At 43.4% G+C, this 20533-nt stretch overlaps 3 protein-coding genes across 4 annotated transcripts; 1 reads left to right on the top strand and 2 right to left on the bottom strand.

Moving 5' to 3' along the window:
* Positions 1-2745: 2745 nt before the first annotated feature.
* On the bottom strand, positions 2746-4538 carry LOC110845334 (arginase, hepatic). The gene is made up of 4 exons (XM_022091735.2): positions 4078-4538; positions 3641-3969; positions 3234-3418; positions 2746-3159 (listed from the first exon to the last, which is right to left on the bottom strand). The coding sequence occupies exons 1-4, from the start codon at positions 4426-4428 to the stop codon at positions 2954-2956; spliced, it is 1071 nt and encodes a 356-aa protein (XP_021947427.1). The 5' UTR covers positions 4429-4538; the 3' UTR covers positions 2746-2953.
* A 2692-nt stretch (positions 4539-7230) lies between these two features.
* Positions 7231-8060, bottom strand: LOC118434537. The gene is made up of 3 exons (XM_035848305.1): positions 7599-8060; positions 7402-7517; positions 7231-7335 (listed from the first exon to the last, which is right to left on the bottom strand). Exons 1-3 carry the CDS (start codon positions 7963-7965, stop codon positions 7237-7239), a joined length of 582 nt encoding a protein of 193 aa, XP_035704198.1. The 5' UTR covers positions 7966-8060; the 3' UTR covers positions 7231-7236.
* An 87-nt stretch (positions 8061-8147) lies between these two features.
* On the top strand, positions 8148-10539 carry LOC110843705. 2 transcript variants are annotated; one of them, XM_022089728.2, is made up of 6 exons: positions 8148-8251; positions 8350-8553; positions 8619-8851; positions 8926-9243; positions 9307-9665; positions 9736-10539. In XM_022089728.2, the coding sequence occupies exons 2-6, from the start codon at positions 8357-8359 to the stop codon at positions 10261-10263; spliced, it is 1635 nt and encodes a 544-aa protein (XP_021945420.1). In that variant the 5' UTR covers positions 8148-8251; positions 8350-8356; the 3' UTR covers positions 10264-10539. The 2 variants fall into 2 exon arrangements, with proteins under 2 accessions (XP_021945420.1, XP_021945421.1); XM_022089729.2 differs by lacking the exon at positions 8148-8251 and having other exon boundaries at positions 8387-8527.
* Positions 10540-20533: the final 9994 nt, after the last annotated feature.

Raw genomic sequence — 20533 nt, 5'->3', positions numbered from 1 at the left:
CTGGTCGGTTTGGGTCAGAAAAAAATGGATGTCACCTTTTTTTCAGGGTACAAAAGTCCTACCCGTAGAGTAGAGTAAGTTAGTTAACCATTCTATTTAGTTTGAGCAACTTTCTCCATCAACCATTAACCAGTTTTTCAGAGAAATGCATGCAAGAGAGGGCAGTGGCCGCGGAAGCCGTGGGGACGTGTGGGGACATTGCCATTGTAGGATCAAGGAAGCAGGGATTTATATAAGATTGGAAGATGATGCGGACATAAAATAACCGTGGGGACATTGTCCCTCTGTCCCCTCAAGCTTCCGCGGCCACTGCAAGAGACGACCTCGATCTGGTCCACGTTACGTACATATGCATCCAGTGGCCGCAGAAGCTGTGGGGACATTAGTATTGTAGGATGTTGGGGAGGAATGGGTTTATATAAGATGGGTAGATGATGGGGACATCGAATAACCGTGGGGACATTGTCCCCCTCTGTCCCCACACCCTTCCGCGGCCACTGCATGTACCTCCGTAGGCCATGTTACTTACTTTCTCCCCCGAAAACTTTGTCTCTCTCCTTAATCCTTATTGTCCTCTGTCCTCGACAATATCAACTCCTTCTGGACCTTGTCATCATTTGTTAGTTTCGTTTCCTTAAATCACCCCACTTATTTATTGTGACGGGCTCCCCTCGAGGCGACCAAGGGGACACATCCACAGTGTCAGAAACAAATGTAAACCACATGTCCTTATTTACGTCATAATTCTTACGTAATGGGAAATTTTTGGGAACTATGATTCCACCCCTTTTGCCAAAAAATATGTATGTAAGAAATGGATTTATTCGTGTGTGGTCATAAGTAGTTTACGTTTTCTTCTTCTTCTTCTCATGTTTACAAAGGCGGAATGGAGATAAATGATCAAAACCTATGTAGTAATGGAGGAGTTCCTGGTTGAACTTGTAGTAAAATCTGATTTATGTAGTTGCACTGCACTAAATTTAATAAATGACCGCTCTCCAGGCATGTCAAGGTTTGGATTAGTGCAAGTGAAATTGTGGGAGGCAAATAAATATTGACGGAATTGATGAATTGCGGTGGAGTTTGGCGCCGATGATGCAATAATGGAACCGTAATTTGCATTATTTGCAAAATCGATGAATTGCAGAGTTTGGCGTCGACATTGCAAAATTCGGATCAATAAAATTTGTAAGGGAACCTAATTTGCATATCAAATTGCAAATTATTGATTTGCTAGTTCATGTAAATATGTCATTTTCTACAAATTATTACCTTTACGTCGAGTGATCCATTACTGCTGATTGATAACCATCGACCACAACAATTGTCCTACTTATCCTCTCGATAAATCTTCCCCGATGGGACACAGACGTAGGTAAGTAGACCACCACCGGAAATCCCGTCTCTTCCTTCCCCTCGCGTTAAGTTAAGTGATGTCACAACTTTTACTTACTTACCTTAAGAAGGATGCAATAATAACGATGGAGCCACGGTTCATTAAATCTCCGTCTCGCCCACCCAGCAGATTATGGATAACGTGCAAAAAAAAAGTTTGCGAATTTTTTTCCCCACAAATCCTTTGTGAAGATTATCGATTTACAAATAAGTAATTGCGATAAGTACTTACTTATATTTAATACCGAGATTTGTTAACTTATCGTCGGATGATTATTATAATCCGTGACATGTCGTGACACAAAAGAGGAAATTACGGGGTCCTAAACTTTGCGAATTATACAACTTATTACTTCATCACTTACTTAGGTTTAGGTCTTTTCTCAGCAAAAGAAGAGTGAAAGCTCGCTCTTCAACATCGAAATCGAGTCGAATATGAGGGAGGAAAATAATATGAAAAAGTTTTCCGTTTCGTGGATCAAGTCTTTAGTCTGGTTGGGAGTGAGTGAAGAGGTCATAAATCAAATTAGTTATCATCTTTCACCCAAACTCACATCATTATTGTGGTTTTTCCACCCACAAATCCAGTGGTATCCAGTAAAATGCGGCCAAATGTGGGCATTGTGTTTTGTTTGTGTTCTTTCTCCTACCCGGAAATAATGGATGTAACGATTTCCATTGAGTATACAATATTTTATATGTTTTTATCGTTGTTTTGTTGTCCTCGATTTTGGGTAGAATCGATAATTGTGACTTTATTTATAAAGTGAGGGAATGTTTGTGGAAATATTTATTTGGGAAATATATTTTTTGGGGGTGAAACATTTCAGGGTTAAAGTTGTGGAATATAACCTCACCATTTTTGTGGTGAAAGTGGAAACAGAGCTTTACTTTTTGTCCGTCTCATTTTTCCCAATTCCTACCTCCTGTCTCATTTTATCAGTTTCTACACCTCTTTCTCCGTGTCTCACCTTCCCCACCTTCGAACTGGCTCACTCATTCTCGAATTGTGTCATAAAATACACTGCCAAATAAAAAAAGTAGCGATTTGGTTTCTTTCTGTATGACACGTTCTATATATGTAATGACACGTTACAATGCAATAAATGTCATCATATTGACGCCTTGATATTACTAATCGTATGTCTATAAACATTTGAAGTATATCTACTTTTATTAAAGGTAGACAAACTTTTGAAAATGTAAAAAGTTTAATCTAGAGGCATGCTAAAAAAACTTTGAGGAATGCATGTCCCACTTTTATAACGGGTCGTAATTCGGGAAGTGATGATGCCGATGCAGTAAATACCTGTCAAGTTCAATGAAACACTTCAGCATCAGCAAAAACAATTATTCGAGCATTATTTTAATTTTTATTTAATATCCATCTCACGAAACTGGAGTCGTACGGATCTAATACTTTTTTTTAAAGATTTTATCATCACATTTATTCCTTTTCGACGTTATTGTCCCTCAAAATACTAAACTTTAACGTAAAATGTAAATATTTTTTAAATCGTATGGTAAGCAATTAATTAATTATTTATTTATCAATTATCTACGACTGCGCCCTAGCCAGCCCTCCCCGACAATACCCGAAGGCACACCCCATCATATATTTAACTAAGGTGGCCATCCTCTTCGGATTCGAGGACGTCCCAAGCGCCGTGTTCACCTCGATAAATTCCATCGACACAATGTTCACCGTTTCCTGCACTACTTCAAAAAACGTCATCGCCTCGCGAAGCGTTAAACCACCGGGTTCTATAACAAAAAATATCAAGCTTAATTTTTTTTCAAAAAATTTACCAAAAAAATAAAATTCCTAATTTACATACCCGGTGTCCCAGTTTGTCCCCCAATTTCCAAGTCGTCGAGGACATCCACATCAAACGATAGATGGACAGGGCGCTCCCCATTCGGCGAAATTTTAGCCAAGGCGCGTTTCGTAACTTCCATGATTCCCAAGCGATCAATATCTCGCACGCCGAACGAGTTGGTTTTAAACTTGGTGATAATTTCGCTGTAAAAATAATTACATGTAATTAAATTCCTGAATTTATACCTTGTTTTCTTATTCAGTGGCCGCGGAAGCTTGAGGAGACAGAGGGACAATGTCCCCAGGGTTATTCGATGTCCGCATCATCTACCCATCTTATATAAACCCATTCCTCCCCAACATCCTACAATGTTAATGTCCCCACATGTCCCCACGGCTTCCGCGGCCACTGTTCTTATTACATACGTTTCTCCCGGGTCGACAGATCGGAGTCCGATGTGCGCCACGTTTTCGGCAGCGACACGCGGTTGAATGAAGTCAAAGTCCTTCATTTCTGGCGTTTTCATGTCCGGGCTTAATTCCTTGACGGCGAAGGGGATCGTCATCCCGTGAAGGTTGCCGGAAGGAGAGGTTTTGACCGTGTTGATATCTGCGTGCGCGTCCAAGTATAAAATCGCCACGTTGGGATGCACGTTCGAAATCCCGTTAATCGTTCCGATCGTGATGGAATGGTCGCCCCCGACGGAAAGAACGATCCGACCGTCCTTCGCGATGGCTTCGGTTTGATCGGAAATCTAAGAAAAGTGCGAAAGAATGTTAAAATTGTGCTTATCAATTCTGTATTTCGTGGGTAAAATTGTGCTTATCAATTCTGTAATTCGTCGCTAAAACCGTATCCCCACCTTTTTTGCCGCCTTTGCGACATCGACAATGTTCCAAACCCCCTCCGCCATCTCTTTTGTCTCATTTCCCACGGGGGTTCTGACTCTGGGTCCAACGTCGAAAATCATGTCGCCATAATCCTTCACGTCGACGCCTGCCTCGTCTTTGAGATATTCAATTATTCCCCCGTTTCGTAAGTACATTGGTCCAGTTTCTGTTCCTGGGCGAGGATTCCCACGCCCAAATGGGAGCCCTTGCAGTCCTACTAACATCTCTTTTGGACCTTTTTTCACAAATGCGGCAGAATTTACGGTGGCGATGAGGTAACTCGTCAGGAAGGCGAGGATGTAATTATTTCGCAATTTCGACATATTAAAAAAATCAAAATAAAAAATACTTCAGAATTTTAAAAACAATTCAGAATTTTTTTTTAATTTGCGGAAAAGATTTGCAAATTTTAAATCAAAATCGTAAGTGATACCTAAACCGGAGAAAAATGTGGCTTTATATCCATTCCACCATTGTCACGGGGACTCCAATTAAAAGTTTCTTTTAATTGGAGTTAAACTTATTCAGGTTTTTTTAAAACTATTTCACAATCAGTTTCAAGTTCATATTTAATAAAGTTAAGCAAGTAATTAATGAAGACAATCCATAAAATTTACATACAGACAGACAGACTTGTTACATATTTAAAATGTAGACATTGCCAAGGTCAGTTTATTGTTAAAACCCACTTGTGCAACTAAAGTGTATCAATGGTAAAAGTGAAGTCGAAAGTGAAATGATACCTGAATCATCGTAAAAGACAATAGGTATTGTTTTAAAATGGGAAATCTTCATTTAAATAAATTGTTGCGCAAAGAAGTCATAAAAATTAATTAATTAAAGCGTTAAAACTTAGATATCAGTTTAAGCAACAATGAATTCAAGTATCTAACACAAAGTTTAGTAACAATGAATGAGTTGCGGTACGGGTTTTTAACTGAATTATGTAATCATAAAATGGGATTGCGATTTTCGGGAAGTTTGTTTAAAAAATGACAATTTTTATGGAGAATTTTGTTTTTTTGAGAATGATTTATTTCCAAAATTTATTCAAACATTTCATTCAACATGCTATTCATTCCATTGCCTTTTTGTTTGAAAAACGGTTCATGAATATTACAGAAAACGTGTGTCTTCATTGTTATCGTGAATTCATGCTTTTATTTCCACGTAATAAATACAGTACAACAAAATTTCCATGATTTATTGGCGAGTTGATTTATGTCTTGTGATTTCAGCATGTGTAGCCTGTTGTTGTGTGTGTCACCTTATCGTACTCATTGTCCTCCTGAGTTTTTTCTTGTGTGTAAAGCCAACAAAACGCAGAAAACGAACGTTGTTGATGATGAACAAACATTGAATTTATGTAGTATTACAAGTCAACAAAAGGATGACAACCCGGTGAATAAATAAACTGTGAATTAAAGTTTAGGAATGCAATTTAATGTGGGATTTTCTGATGCATTAGTTATGCAAATATTGATAAAATTCGTGTTTATTTGCCCAGTTTTTGCGGAAAATTTCATGACAAATGTTAAATCAGTTTCAATCTTGAAATTCGTGTTTTTTTAGACACATACAAATTATTTGCTGTTAAAAAACATTCATCCAAAATATGTTGCATTTTGACAACGAAAGCTTGATTTTTATAAGACTTATATTAACGTAATAAGCAAAGATTTTAAAAGTTAAATAGTAAGAATGGGCGATGAATACAATTATTAGAAAAATCCATCGAGAAATTATATTTTTTATTTCCAAAAATTATTTTAGAAAATAACATTTCATTTTCTCACATTTGTTCCCTAAACGTTCCAACTTTCTCCCGTCTCTGGTTCTCATGTCTCAATCGGAGTGGGAGAAAGTTGTGACGGGACCAGACCACCCGGAGCGAAATATTTTTCACTAGCTAATTGGTCACTTAAATCCGACTTGGATAAATTTCGTCTCTATTTTTTGTGTGACCCTGAGACAAGGTAAATTACCCTTCTTATAACTAACCTATAGGACATCGGCTAGTAGCATAGCTTACGTGGTGGAATGTGCTATCTCACGTTTTTTAGGGTGTTTCATCTCTCCCAAGTTGTAGACACTGGCCGCGGAAGGGTGGGGACAGAGGGACAATTTCCCCACGGTTGTTCGTCCCTCCATGTTATTTAAACCGTTAGTGTTAATTTCCCCAGAAGTCCCCACAGCTTCCGCGGCCACTGGTTCGCAGATATGGGAAATATGTACAATGGGATAGCACACAATGCACCTCTCGTCATATTCGGTGAAAACTGAAAACCTCTAAACCAAAAAGCCTACCCGATTTGTCCCGGAACTAAAAAATAACAGACGTGTTCCTTTTCTTGTTCTGAGACATTACTTTCTACGGAATTCGTGGTCACATTTTCGTGATTTGTTTTAAACTGGGAATTCATCTTCTTGGGACAAAAAAGGCCTATCATTCGTGCTGAAATGAATAATTTGAGGGGCAAAAAAGTCATTAACCCTTTCAATAAATTGTTACTGGTCAATTTAGGTTATATTGTTTGAAAGCTTGGAATAATGTTTTGAAATTCGTAATCTGAAAATATTACGCCAACGTTTTTTCTGTTGGAGTGGGCGGATTGGCTTCGTCAAAGTCATGCTGCAGCCAAAAAGTCGGACAAGATTTCATTGAGAATTCGGTAACAATGAAGTTGCACGGCAGATTCACTTCCTTCTTTCCAAAATAACACATTGTTAGAAAATATATTCCTCTTTTTGTGTAAGAAAGAATCGATCTTCAACTTTGAACGCAGTTTATTTATGTTATGAGCGGGTGGGATGGAGCTTGTTTATCTCGTGGCGTAATTTATCATGGCATCATCAACCACTCAAATCCTCCCCCTCTCCCCCAAAAAATGAGGATATGAAATGCAATTCAAACTGAATTATTGACATTTAGCTATTTCTCATAGCTTTTGTTCCTTTGAGTGAAAAAAATATTGACATGACGGAAGTTTTTTTTATCCCGTGAATTGTGCGAATTTTTTGACCTGATTTCCTAATTTTTACAAAAAATACCTTAAAATTTGCTATCGTTAATTTGAATATGAGAAATTCAGATTTTTAATTAATTTCAAGTATCAACCAATTTTTCTGCATTATTGCTTCAACGGTGTAATTTCAATGTTGCAAAAATCCTTCTCTTTCTTCCCAGAGAGAAAATTGTCCTTGAATTTTGTAATCGATTCAGAATCAACCTGATCAAAAATTGATAAAACTAATTCATAATTTCTTAATTAATTTTATGTAATTAATTCCTTTACTTGAATAAGCCCCGAAATTTTGAGATGTTTCAACTCTTCCAATCCACTGAATCCATACTGAAGAGAAACACTGGTAAATTTTGGCCCGACATATTCCAAACTGCAATACTGCAAAGCTGAAAGGGCAAATTTGTGAAATTCAATAATATTTGATAAGTAAATTAGATCTTAGATCAAGCTTTTCATTCGTTGCACACATTTTAAAGAACTGAATGAAATTCGCTTATCATTATTTTTTTCCGTGGTCCGATCATCTGACGCCGGTGGCGACACAGTGTCGACATCATTATTAGGAATATTTGCCACCTTTTTCCCTCCTCCCAACTTGCGAACCTCCACCTCCCCCTCGGAAAATCCAGTAATTCCACAATCCGTGACGAAAAAGAGGTTTCCTTTCACATCGAAATGTTTCAACTTGTTCAACTGACCGAGGATCAGCTGAAGACCGAAATCGTTCAGGATTGCCCATCTTATCAAATCTTGTCCCGATGCTTTTAACCCGCTCGCACTATCGCGAATGATAAGCGTGACCAGGTTTGGGTACGAGGCGACGAGTTCGCTCATGTGGAAGAGCGCTTTGTGCGAAGAATTTCCCACGGCAGGGGGTCGTTCGTCAATAATCCATAAGTCTTGGACTGCTAACGGAGACGCGGATGCATTCGTGGTGGTCGACGTGGCGGCAGAGATGCCATACTCTGGGAAGTATTTTCCAATGGGGCTGACACAGTGCCCTTTCTGGATGGGAAAAAGAAGAGAGTTAGCGAGTCATAGAGAAGGAGCGAGCGCTCAGTTCAATGTCGGACTGCTTCATGATCATTAGTCGTCGTTTTTTGTGTAGATATTTTTAAACGTAAGTACTTATCATACAATTATTATTAATTCACTAAGATTTCTTAATACGTGTGTGACACAGTTTCTAATTTAATCGTGTATCTTATTATTATGCAGGTAAACCATGAGTGATCACTCTAGCGACGATGATGATGATTTCGTCAACCCTCCCTCTTTCTCGAAAGAAAAGACTCCAGAAACGCCATCCACTTCCTCCAAACGGAAATTAACCACTCCCACCAGTAGTAAAGCAAAAGCGCCAAAGAAGAAGAAGGTGGATGACGACGACGACGATGTAAAGGAAGAATTGCAAAGTTTCAAGTAATTTTTAAATTAATGAATATCATGCGTGAATATGACAGCATTCACTTTGATAATTTCAACAGATATCTCAAGCTGGACTCGGTTGATGATGACGATGAGGAAGAACTCGTTTCCAAAAATGAGTGGCGAATGGTAGAGGGAGCAACGAGATATTTAAGAGGTCAACCTACCAGTCCCCCCGAACGAGGTTATGTGAATAGGAAGATTGATCTGCGCGAGGATAAGAAAGACATTGCGTGGTGGCAAATTAGTAAGGCTCTGAACACCAATAAGAAGTTGTCGGATAAGTCTGAAGGCAAGAAAAATTACTTCTAGCTCCATATTATTTTGAAGCATACTCCTTATTTAATGGTTTGTTTTTCTTTTTAGATGAAGGAGATCATAAACTGCGAGAGTTTTTCTGTACATTGGCAAGAGAGGGTGATGAGGAAATGGGATCACAACAGTCGACCACTTCCAATCTCACTCCTCTTACTCCCCCAATTATTACAGGGAAATATCCCCCTCTTACTGCTGCAGAGAGATTGATTGCAGAGACTAAGATAAGACAAGCAGGGCCAAACGGATTGGAGATTCCGGGGACAACGTCGAGGGTAGCGTTTTCACCACCAAATCAAAACCGGCAATATGGGTTGTTCGTTTATATATATACAAACACAAAGAGGTTTATTTGTTGCGGCATACCTAGTAAGTTATTCTTTTACATATATTACGAAGTATGTAGTAATATACAACATGACATGTTTGCAGATTGCGTGAGAACAAAATTCACCATTATGGACCCGACTCCAAAGTGTTACCTCCATAAAGGAGAACAAATTGGTTTCGTTTTGGCTCAGTTTACGGATGGGGCCAATAAGAAGAACGACGTCGTCATCCATACCATTGCCTCTTTTACATACATATACGGGGATGATGAGGGGAGATCACAAAACGCAACACGGGAAATAAGGATCGAGAACATCCTCAAATCAGATTTTCCGTGGAAATCATACTCTAAAGAACGTGAAACAGCCAAAAAACCAGCCGCAAAATTAGTTGAACTAGAGGATCGTCGCCTATACTTTGATGACGAAGACGAACTGATGAAAGTTTACGCAGCACGTCAGGTACAAGCAATAATAATGCTGTGAAATATGTAACCCTAACTGTTATAATCAATTGGCCAATCACTTTTAGACCGTGACACTCTTTCAACTACTCTTATGGCCGGATACAACAATCAAAATAATATGTCTCAACTTGGATATTAACCTTCCAAATGGTGCATATAAGGAGCTGGTAGAGGAGATGAATCTTTGTGGTCTGGAATTGAAGATTCATGATAAGTTGACACCATCAGCAGCAACAGCAATTAATTTAGAAGAAACTGAACAGATTCCATATCTTCTACATGCAGAAAAGGATGAAAGTATTGGGGCATTGTTGGCGAGAGGAAAAAAGGAGAAGAAAGAGAAGGTCGCTGCATTATATTTTGTCTCCAATCCATACATAATTTATGCTGGACAAGCACTAAATAGTGGCGTGCATAAAAAGAATCTGCATCAAGACCCTGTATTTCTTTACAAAACTAACAAACCCACCACCCACCCTGATTATAAGATTGTTCCAGAAGGACTTGTTCGTGAGGAGGAGCGGTACAAATGGGAATGTCATCTCCACATTTGTGCCTTAATAGCATCTCTTTTAAAACTAAAAAATTGTTAAACTCCAGACGATTTTTCTGGCCAGTCTCACCCTCTTTGCATAAATAAGAAGATCAATTCAAGTTTTATAGATAAGAAGTCATGGGGAATTGTTCATGGAATTATGATGAAAAAGTTTTTAGTTGATGTGTACTTAGGGCCCAGGACGTCCGACTAGTAGTAATGTTCAGAATAAATACCAATTTCTAAACCAGTTTTGTTTGAATTGGTTTTCGGGTCTTTGAAGATGAGATATTGAAGTGTAAATAAATGAATCTAACCTTTTAACCATAACAAATCAGATTGTCTATGTCCCTTTCATTTTCTTACCTTGGAATCGGGAGCGTCCTATTTGGTCAAATAAAGACAAGAGCTTATTATTTCACGATCCTGGACTTAAATAATAATTGTATGGAAAAGTAGTGAGCATGGGAAAATTAAGAAGTGCGTACACGGCAGAGAAAGGTGGACGTCGTGGGGGATAGTTTGGCCAAGACGTGTCTTGACGAGGAGGATGCAATTGCATGTCTGCTCCAGGGAAATAGGGCGAATCTGTCGAAATTATGTCGCCCAATAATTGAGGTCAATGTCGAAAAATGTGACATGTCGTTGACCAGTGGCCGCGGAAGCGTGAGGACAGAGGGACAATGTCCCCACGGTTATTCGATGTCCCCATCATCTCCCCATCTTATACAAACCCCTCCCTCCCCCATCCTACAATAGAAATGTCCCCACAGCTTCCGCGGCCACTGTCGTTGACCCCACCTGACATCCATGTCGTGAGAGTGACAAGTGACAATAAGAGATTTAACATTTCCATAAAACAATTCTAGATTTCCGGGAAGTTGGTCGCGATCTTTTGAAGACTGCGAGAGTTCCTCAGTGTCCGAATTTCTAAGTGAAATTCCAACCGAGACGTCTAACGGCTTAGTTTTTGTCGTCGTCGTGCTGGGTGTGGCAAGTCCGGACTCGATTCGGTTGAGGAGGAGCGGCATGCTCAACGAGTTGTACGACGTGAGCAGAAAATGGGACAGGGACAGAGTCGTGAGATTGCGGAGAGAGGAGATGAACGTGGTCAAATATTCGATTTCCTAGGCATAAAAGATTGACAATTTTTTAGGGTGACCTTTGTTGACCTTTCGTGACCCACCTCAACCGTTGGAATCTTTTTGTTCTCAAATTCCAGCCGTAAAGTTTCCAATTTATGCAAGGAAATTGTCTCGTGCCAGCGGTGATGTTTCATAAAGAGGATAAAATCACGCAAGTCCGGTTTGTACAAGACGCCATCGACGTCTTCGTACTTCTCTTTTGTGTATTGGTCAAACCATCCCGCGATGGTGGAGTGTCTGGTAAAAGTAAATGGCGAATTTAAATTTGCACACATTTTTGCAAAAAAAAATAATTATTTTAGGTACCGAAATGAAACCCGCAAACTGGTCAAAGTTTCCCTATTCCGATTCATTATTGCCCCCAGATGGGCAAAAAGGACAGTTTTCGGTTCTTGTAACCGCACATTTTTCTTCTTCGTTTTTGCACATGCTTTTAAACAATCTTCCGCAGAGATTTCGAGCCTCTCCAAAGCAGCGCATTCCATTCCGAGGAAGATTTTTATGAAAAGGATGACCTCTTCTAAACGAGATCGGCGTATTTTGATTTCCTAAGGAAAATTGCGAATCAAAATTAGGCGGATAAATTTATCCGCCTAATTTTTTGCATAACTTTTTTTCATTTTCTACCTTAATCTTCATGGAGTGATAGATAAGATCCGCATAATTTGCACTATGCGGACTGTACATGGCTTGATAACCCGTCGCCGAGGTCAGCTTCTCATTGAAGACGGACCCCTTTTCAAATTCTTCCCAAATCCCGGAATCCACGGAGGTGGAGGTGTCATGAATTTTCGATAAGCCTTCAAGTTCCCTGTGATATGGTATCGAATTAGGATTTATTACTTGTTTCTCACCCCCAAAAAAGATAACCTCACCTAAAAATTAATAAATATTTCGCCCAATTAAGCCGAACATTATGCAACTGGAGAAAAGACACGTTCGGCGTATGGATTCTCGCCACCCATTGACGAAGCTCGAGATAATTAGCGTCAGTAATTCGAAGCGAGGACCACTGGATCAAGACCGGGATGGGGAGAGCTTCTTCCGGTTTGGGGTACAACGCTCTACAAGATTCGATACATACAGGGTTGAGAAAACCTTATCGATAACCATATATGTGCTTATCATTTGTTAAATACTTGAGCATCTTCCACTGAAAGGAATCCTTGGGGACGACGTTCAGCCAGGTGGAGAGTTCTCTCGCCTTTGTCAAATTGGTGGGCGTGTCCAGCCCCACGAACGAGAAGAAAGTCTTCTCCTCCAAAAGGGGAAATATTTCCTGGTGCCATTTTCGACACGTGGAACGAGCGAGTTTCAAGTCGTCGACGTCGAGAAGGGCGAAAACCATTTTGTATGCTTTCGACTACAAAATTATGCAAGGTGTGAATTTTGAATGTGCAAAATATATAATTTTTTAGTGAGATTCGAGTATATACTGGAACAGTTTCGTAATATGGTAACTCTCCTCCGGCGGAGAAGGAGGATTTGTTATCCGTGGTGGCTTTTTTGACCGAATTTTCCTCTTTTTCAAGAGATGCTGAGAGTGCTCTGGGGAAAAAGGGGGATATTTTTATGTTGTAATGTTTCTGAAGTTGTGGTACTTACAGCTTTGACACGGACGCCATTTTTTTGGAGGATCTTAACATGATGGTGAAATTTAGGTAAATATTAGGAGTTGATGAAAAAATCGAAATTTTATTATTTGTATGAAACTTTAATTTAATTTAAATTTAAATTTGATTATGCAGTGATACATTTTTCAAACGATAAGCAAAAGTTTGTCGTTACTAAAGTGTCAAAATATTCGAAAAATTTGTTCTTTCACTCACTTGGTAACATTTTCAATAAAAATTTTTAAAACAACTCGAGCCAATTTTTCGAGCAATTTGCATATTTCTTAATAAAGCCAACCTAAAAATTAACAACTGCATCTTACTTATTTACATAAAAAATTATCAAAATTTTGAATATGAATCTTCACTCACGACGCAAAATTTATAATCATATTTAGCAAAATTATGAATGCAATCGAGGAATAGCGTGAGGTCCGATTTTCCCAATGGATAGTAAGTCGTCTTATATTTTAGAAACCGGAAACCACACCCACAAAAATTCTAATAATTTGCATCCTCCATTTAAAGAATTCCGTGGAATACGGAACCTATTGAAACAGGCACCTCTCACCATTGAAAATCTACCATCTCGCGTGAACCACGTGCGAGTACGTGTCCACAAATTATCTAGTTTCTTATCCAAGATAAGCCCTTATACTAACTAATCCTCCTTCCCATCCTGAAAAGTGCCTCCCAGCACAAGTCATGAATGCCACACCGGCCGCCGGCCTTGGCGGAGGAACCTGTTTCCTCCAGCAACGACCTTGTTGCCCTCCGATCATGCCACCGCAAATGATGTCGCCACCAATGTGCACCCCATTCCCGCCGCAGTCGATGTGTTATCCACCTCAATTAAGCCCACAGGTAAAGAAAATCATGGAATGCAAACCATGTTCAACCCAGATTATTTTTTGACCATGTTAGTTTGAAAGAGTGATTCTTTAGAAACATTATTTATTGCAGGACTTGCGCAGATGCGAAAAATCAGCAAGTTTAAGTTCGTGAAAACGCCCGGTTTTGAATCTGGGCCTTGCGGCAGCAGTTGTGCGTTTTTGCGAACTTGCGGCGCCCAAAACTTGCTGAAATTTTTGCATCTGTGCAAATTCCCTACTAAATGTTGTTCCAAAAGAGTTGCTCTTTCAAACTAAATCCAAAAATAATCCGAGTAGAACATGGTTTGCGTCCCCATTATAAGATAAAGATAACCCGTCTCATTTGCATATTTTATTATCAGGTCTTCTGCTGCCCTCAACCACAACCCTACTACTGCCCTTATCCCTGCATGCCGCCTCCGAACTGCTGCCCCCCTCCGCCCTGTCCACCTCCACCGTGCTGTGCTGATCCCTTCTCTGGGGGTGGGGGGAAAGGTCAGACGGGCTGTTGTGGGGCTGGAACGACCCTGGTCAGAATACCGAAAGGTTATGGGAGAGGTCAACGAGGTGGAGATGGCGGTGGTGGCCAAGGCTCGCCTCCTTTCCAGTCTGGACTCCTGGACAAACCTGCGTCCTACAATAATTGTAACTTTTACGTGTCCGAGTTACCCAAGGGGATGGGGAGAGGGGCCGGCAGTGGTGCCAGTAATGGGGGGACGGACAGGTTAGAAGCTAGCTGTTATCTTATCGATGAAAAGCCATTAATCTTAATGTCGATAGTTGCATTGTTGAGGATGACGACTGCTGTTACCCGGATCCACAACAACAGCAAAGATTACGAGGTTCTGGAGGTCAACGTTTCAACGGGGTCAATTATCCTGCCGGAGATGGAAAACCGGTCCCACCACCGATGGGTTCGTGTAGCGTGACGTTTCACTAACCTGGGTCAGGAAGGTGACAGTTTTGATTTTACCAGGTTATCCAGGTTCAACGAGACGCGTGTCATGGGGAAACGATGAAGATCCTGCTGTCGGTTCGGCTGGTGGAATGATGGAAAAACGCTACAGTGGAAATCATCAAGCATCTCAAACCATTTATGGTGGTCAGCAGCAAGATTATCGTCGGTAAAGTGTTGATAAGCACTTATCGTTAAGATATGCCTACTATATTTAATTATGTATGTATGCATAATTATTAATCTAGAAATTCAAGCGAAGAATACACCTCAAGTCCGTACACAACTACGACAACGACGTCCACTTCCACGGATCATGGTCACCACCACCATAATCACCGAAATAGTGCGGACAGCAGTCACCACAGGGGTCACGACCACGGTCATCAAGGTCAAGGGTCAGCTCGCTACTCGTTCGAGTCGAATAATCAAATGACGCCCTATTATGAGCAAGACTTTACTCGACATCCCACCCCATCCGCGACGGTGACGCCGATGAACCATTCTGCCCCGCCTGGCGGAGGTGGAGGTGGTGGTCATGATAGGTCAAATGTTCACCTGATGGTGCGAGACACGGGGACAGTTCCGAGTACGAGCCATTTCGATAGTCATGGGAGCCATCGTGTCCCCTCATCGACCGTATTTCTTCCTCCGACCGCTAGTCGTTCCCATTTCGAGACTGACGTGGGCGGAATTCATATCGACATTGATACCGATGAGGCTCCCGGAGGACATGGACATTATCAGGGTCAAAATGGCGGTCTTGGTTACGTACCAAGTCAACATAATTATGGGGCAAATCGTGTTCCGAGTTCGCACAATTATGGAGGCGGTGGTGGTGCTGGTGGGGTCAATCATGCGCCAAGTTCACACAATTATGGAGGTGGTGGGGTCAATCGAGTCCCTAGTTCGCACAATTATGGACGAGACAGTGGAGGCGGTGGGGCCAATCAAAATTATGGAGGCGGCGGTGGTTTTGGCGGGGCGAATCATGCCCCCAGCACGCATCACTATGACCTCAATCACGCCCCAAGTTCACACCATCATCAGCAACAACAACCCTTCGCCAACCAATCTAGAAGTCACATTGGAATGACCCCTGCAAATAATGACCCCGGATATTATAAACGTCACGAGGATAATTACGCTCATTCGAGTCACTCTCACACCGGGTAAGAAATCTAACTCCCGTCCCCCCACCCCCCAAAAATAGACTCTTAGCTTATCTTATCTTATCCCCCAGCGTCACAAACCACGGTGGCGCCCCCGCCTCCTCCTACGACCCGTATGCTGCCGCCGCCTCCAATAAAATCCGACATGACCCCGATCTCAACAAGAATATCGCGCTTTCTCCCTGGTCACCACCTCCACAACATCGCCCCGTCGTCGCCCAACAGGTAACCGTGTCGGATACGGAAGATGGGCGCGGTCCAGCCGGACGAAACACGAGAATCGCGGGGGGTTGGATGGGTGGTGGGGCACGTGACCCGTTGCAAGCCCAGTACTGCGTCCCGCAAGACCACGGGCACGACTTTGACCACGAGGAGATCGTTTGGCGGAGGAAGAAGCCGTGCTGCATGCCGCAGAAGGCGAGGAAACTCCCCACGTTGTGTCAACGGTGTCACGAGCGGTTCGCCCCAGCTCCGTATCATCCCGACGAACATTGCGGCTTGCCGATGCCCACGCCACCCTCGGCGAAGGGGAGAGGGGCCGGATTTATTTATGGGGATGGTGAGAAAAATCAATTAGAATGAAGTGAATTTGGGGTTAAGATTTGACCTTTGACCGTACAGAGGGAGGTGGTCGAAATAGGAACTCTGCCCCACCAGGAGGAGGAGGAAGAGGAGGAGGAGCTAGTAATCGGAATGATGGACGTGGAAGTGGAGGTGGAGGTGGAGGTGGTAACTACCCGAAAAGTGCGCCGGAAGCTAGTCGCCATGAGGAAAATCATGACGCTGACATGATTAGGGTAAGGTCAGAGGTCATGTGAGATAACTTTTTCATTATATTTTCATGGGGTGCGTATAGATCGACATAAATCCGGCTGAGTCACATCATTCTCACCATTCGCACCATTCCCATCATGACCACGGTCACCACTCTCACCATGATGAAGCTCCCGAGATTTCAATCAGTATCACGACCGGGTCTCCGGGCGCGTCGACGACCGGGTTTCAAGTTACGGAGGTGAGAATTTATGTAAAATTAGTGTACAGATCTCTTCAAAGTTCTGTATCGATAGCAGACTGAGGGTGAGGTCAAAGGCCAATTACTGAATTTCTATTATGCAAATTATGTGATGTTCAATATATTTATTTCGACAGAGTCCGAGCCATCATGGTCACGGGCATGGCCATTCTCGTCATGATTTGCATGGGCACGGGCATTCACACACGCATCTGGATCCTCACGGGGGACACGGACATTCTTATCACGCTGATCACACCCCTTCTGCCGTGCATATCCAGGTTTCTAGTCAAAACCTACACGACCACAGTCATCATGACCACGGCCACTCCCACCACGCCGGCCATACTCCGTCAGCCTTGCATATCGACGTTTCCACGCAGGATTTGCATGGTGGACACGGACATGGTCACCACGACACTCACGGTCATTCCCATCACACCCCGTCAACTTTACATGTCGATGTGGGACACGGGCATCATGATCATCACGGTCACACTCCTTCCGCTCTCCACATCGACGTGTCTCATCAAGATTTGCATGGAAAAGGGCATCATGACCATCACGCTGGTCACACACCGTCAGCCTTGCATATCGACGTTTCTCGCCAAGATTTGCATAATGGACACGGTCACCACCACGACACTCATGGTCACACTCCTTCCGCTCTGCACATCGATGTTTCGAGGCAAGACTTGCATGGACATGGTCACCATGATCATCACGCAGGTCACACTCCTTCCGCTCTGCATATTGATGTGTCCCGCCAAGATTTGCATAATGGACACGGTCACCACGACACTCATGGTCACACTCCTTCCGCCCTGCACGTCAATGTGTCCCGCCAAGATTTACATGGTCACGGGCATCACGCAGGTCACACCCCGTCATCCTTACACGTTGCAGGACACGGGAAAACTCCCTCCCGTCAAGACATGCATAACAACTACTCTCGCCACGACCTGCACCCAACCCCTTCGCACGCTCATCACACGCCCTCCCATCTCTCCGTCAACGTGAATGGCCACCAAGTCGCCGTGTCCCAAACCCACCTGCACGACAACCACAAAGCAGTCTCACCCTCTTCAACATCCTACGGGTCTGGATCGTCATCTTCCTCCTCCTCCAGCACTAGAGTGGTTCGACACCACCACCACCACGCAGACCATGGACATGGTCATCCCGCTGGGGATCACAACCATCCCGCTCATCCCCATGCAAAAGTCGCGTCCAGTTCGTCCTCGTCATCCGGTTCTGGATCGGGATCTTCTTCCTCGGGTAAAAGTTCTTCTGACCAAGTTGTAAAAATTACGGTGAAACATGGCGGTGGTCCAGGCGCCAAAGGACCTGGCTCCGGTTCTGGTTCAGGTTCATCCTCCTCCTCCTCGGGAGAAGAGGTCATCGCCAAACGGACGAAGAGGACAACATTGAAAAAACATGAAAGACCAAAGAAGAATAGTTCGTCTAGTAGTGGGTCTAGCTCGGGGGGTGCCCATTCCGTTGTGCTTGTAGCGTTGCAACCTGATAAAGCGTACTTTCCGTTGGTCTCGGCACCCCCACCGCTACTTGTAAATCCTGCCGGGGAGGACATAACTTTTAAGGATAAGCATAAGTCGAAAAAGAAAAAGGGTAGGCAGACGATATAAAAAAGGGGATAGTTCAACCGTCTTCCGGGGAGACTAGTAGATGAAAAAATATGCATGTTTTTTTCAGAAATTGTGTAGAAATTTTAGTAGAAATATAAAGTTATGTCTCCCCGGGGGATTGCAACCTTGAGCTCTCCACCTTACAGAAAGCTAGTCTCCAGAGAAAGTAGTATTTACTAAATAGATTATTTATTTTCCAGGGTCCTCCAGTTCGCAGCCGCAACATCCCACCGTTTCCGTTACCCTTCACGGAAACGCTGATCAACACAATGCTCCAAATCCCAATCGTGCTACCCTGCACGAAATTCCCCTCCGTTTCATCCCCTCCGTGGTCCGTCACACCCCATCCGTCCAACTTCCCGGGACGAAACGGAAGACAATCGTGCACCCAATTAACTTCACCCCCACCGCGGATCACCACGCGCCAGAAGTATCCGTCCAGAAACCACCTTCCCCCGCACGCCCACCGCACTTCCCCACCCCGCAAACCGGGCGTCAATCCGTCTTTCCGCCGCACCACTCCCACTCACAAACAATCATCCGTCCGGGAACCAGCGCCATCATCCCTTCAGGACCCAGCTCGGCTCATAACACCGAAATTGTCGAGATTGTCCACGCCCGACAGTGGAATTCTGGCGATTCCGATACCGGCATGAATCCACGTGACTCGTATTCTCAGCAACCACATGACCACAGTAAAGGTCACAACAAGGGTCACAACAATTTCGTGACTCGAGTCGTCTCCGTGCCAGAGTTGCGTCTTCCGGCTGAACTCCTCTCAAAATATGGGGGAGGAGGATACCTTCCGCCCACGCGGAGTAGGAGCGTGACCACCACCTTGAAACCGGAAATTGATGGAGGAAAGCAGCATGTGCGAGTGGGTAAAGGGCTCAAAATAATTCCGCAACGTGACTTCGTCGTGGCGAATTATCTCACGGTCGTTACCAATAATGCCGGGAAGAATGTAAGGTCCCCAAATAATGATCCAGGAACCACCCAAGCGATTCGAGTTGACTCTGGGGTAGAAATTGTGGAAAATATTCCAACCTATCAGGAAATCATACCTTCGTATCAGCCACCACTCCCTCCACCACCACCGCGACATTCCTACTGCCCACCAGCAGGGTCGTCAAATCAGTATCATGGAAATCAGCAGCAACAAAACTGTGCATCCACCCAGATCGGAGTGATCCCCCGAGTCCTACCACCCCTCCCACCACGAGTTCCATGCCCCTTCGCTGCACAGGGTGCTGGAGGAGGATGCAACTTTTATGGACCATCGACCAGTTACGCACCACAACAAGGGTACCCTTTTCCTCAACCTTTCCTTCCACCACCACCCCCACCACCATCATGTCAAGAGCAACAATACGCTCCTCCTCCCCCGCGGAAAGTTTCCATCGCCACGGACCCCCATCTTCAATACGGCACGGAAAACGTACGAAAAACTTTGATCGACACCGGCACCGGGGGCAGCACGACGAATTTCGACCATAGAAAATCAATCCTGATGCAACATCCTCCCGGCAGAATGGATTATGCAAATTATTCCTCCCCCCGAAAAAGTGACCCGCACCACAGCAGCGATGTGCCCCCTCCACCACAAAGTTTTCAAGATATTCATCCCCACTTTGTCGTCAACACGCTGGAACAGCAGCCACTCCATACGCACACGCACCTCGGGGGTCACGTTGACCTCGACGTCGTCGCGTTAGGTGGGGGTTCTAACCAACATCCAGAATATATCCATACACCTCCGCCCGAATCACCGTGGGCGGTCCGCTCCCACTCGTCGCTCTTCCACCACCCACCACAACCCCCTGGACCGGGACACCCCTTCCCATCCAGTCTGGGAGGGGAGGACGTGAATCACGGATTAGTCCCAATTTATAGGACAGTGACGCAGACAA

Source organism: Folsomia candida, unplaced genomic scaffold, assembly GCF_002217175.1.
Source record: "Folsomia candida strain VU population unplaced genomic scaffold, ASM221717v1 Fcan01_Sc002, whole genome shotgun sequence".
Lineage (NCBI taxonomy): Eukaryota > Metazoa > Arthropoda > Collembola > Entomobryomorpha > Isotomidae > Folsomia > Folsomia candida.
This window is presented reverse-complemented; position numbering and strand designations above follow the sequence as displayed.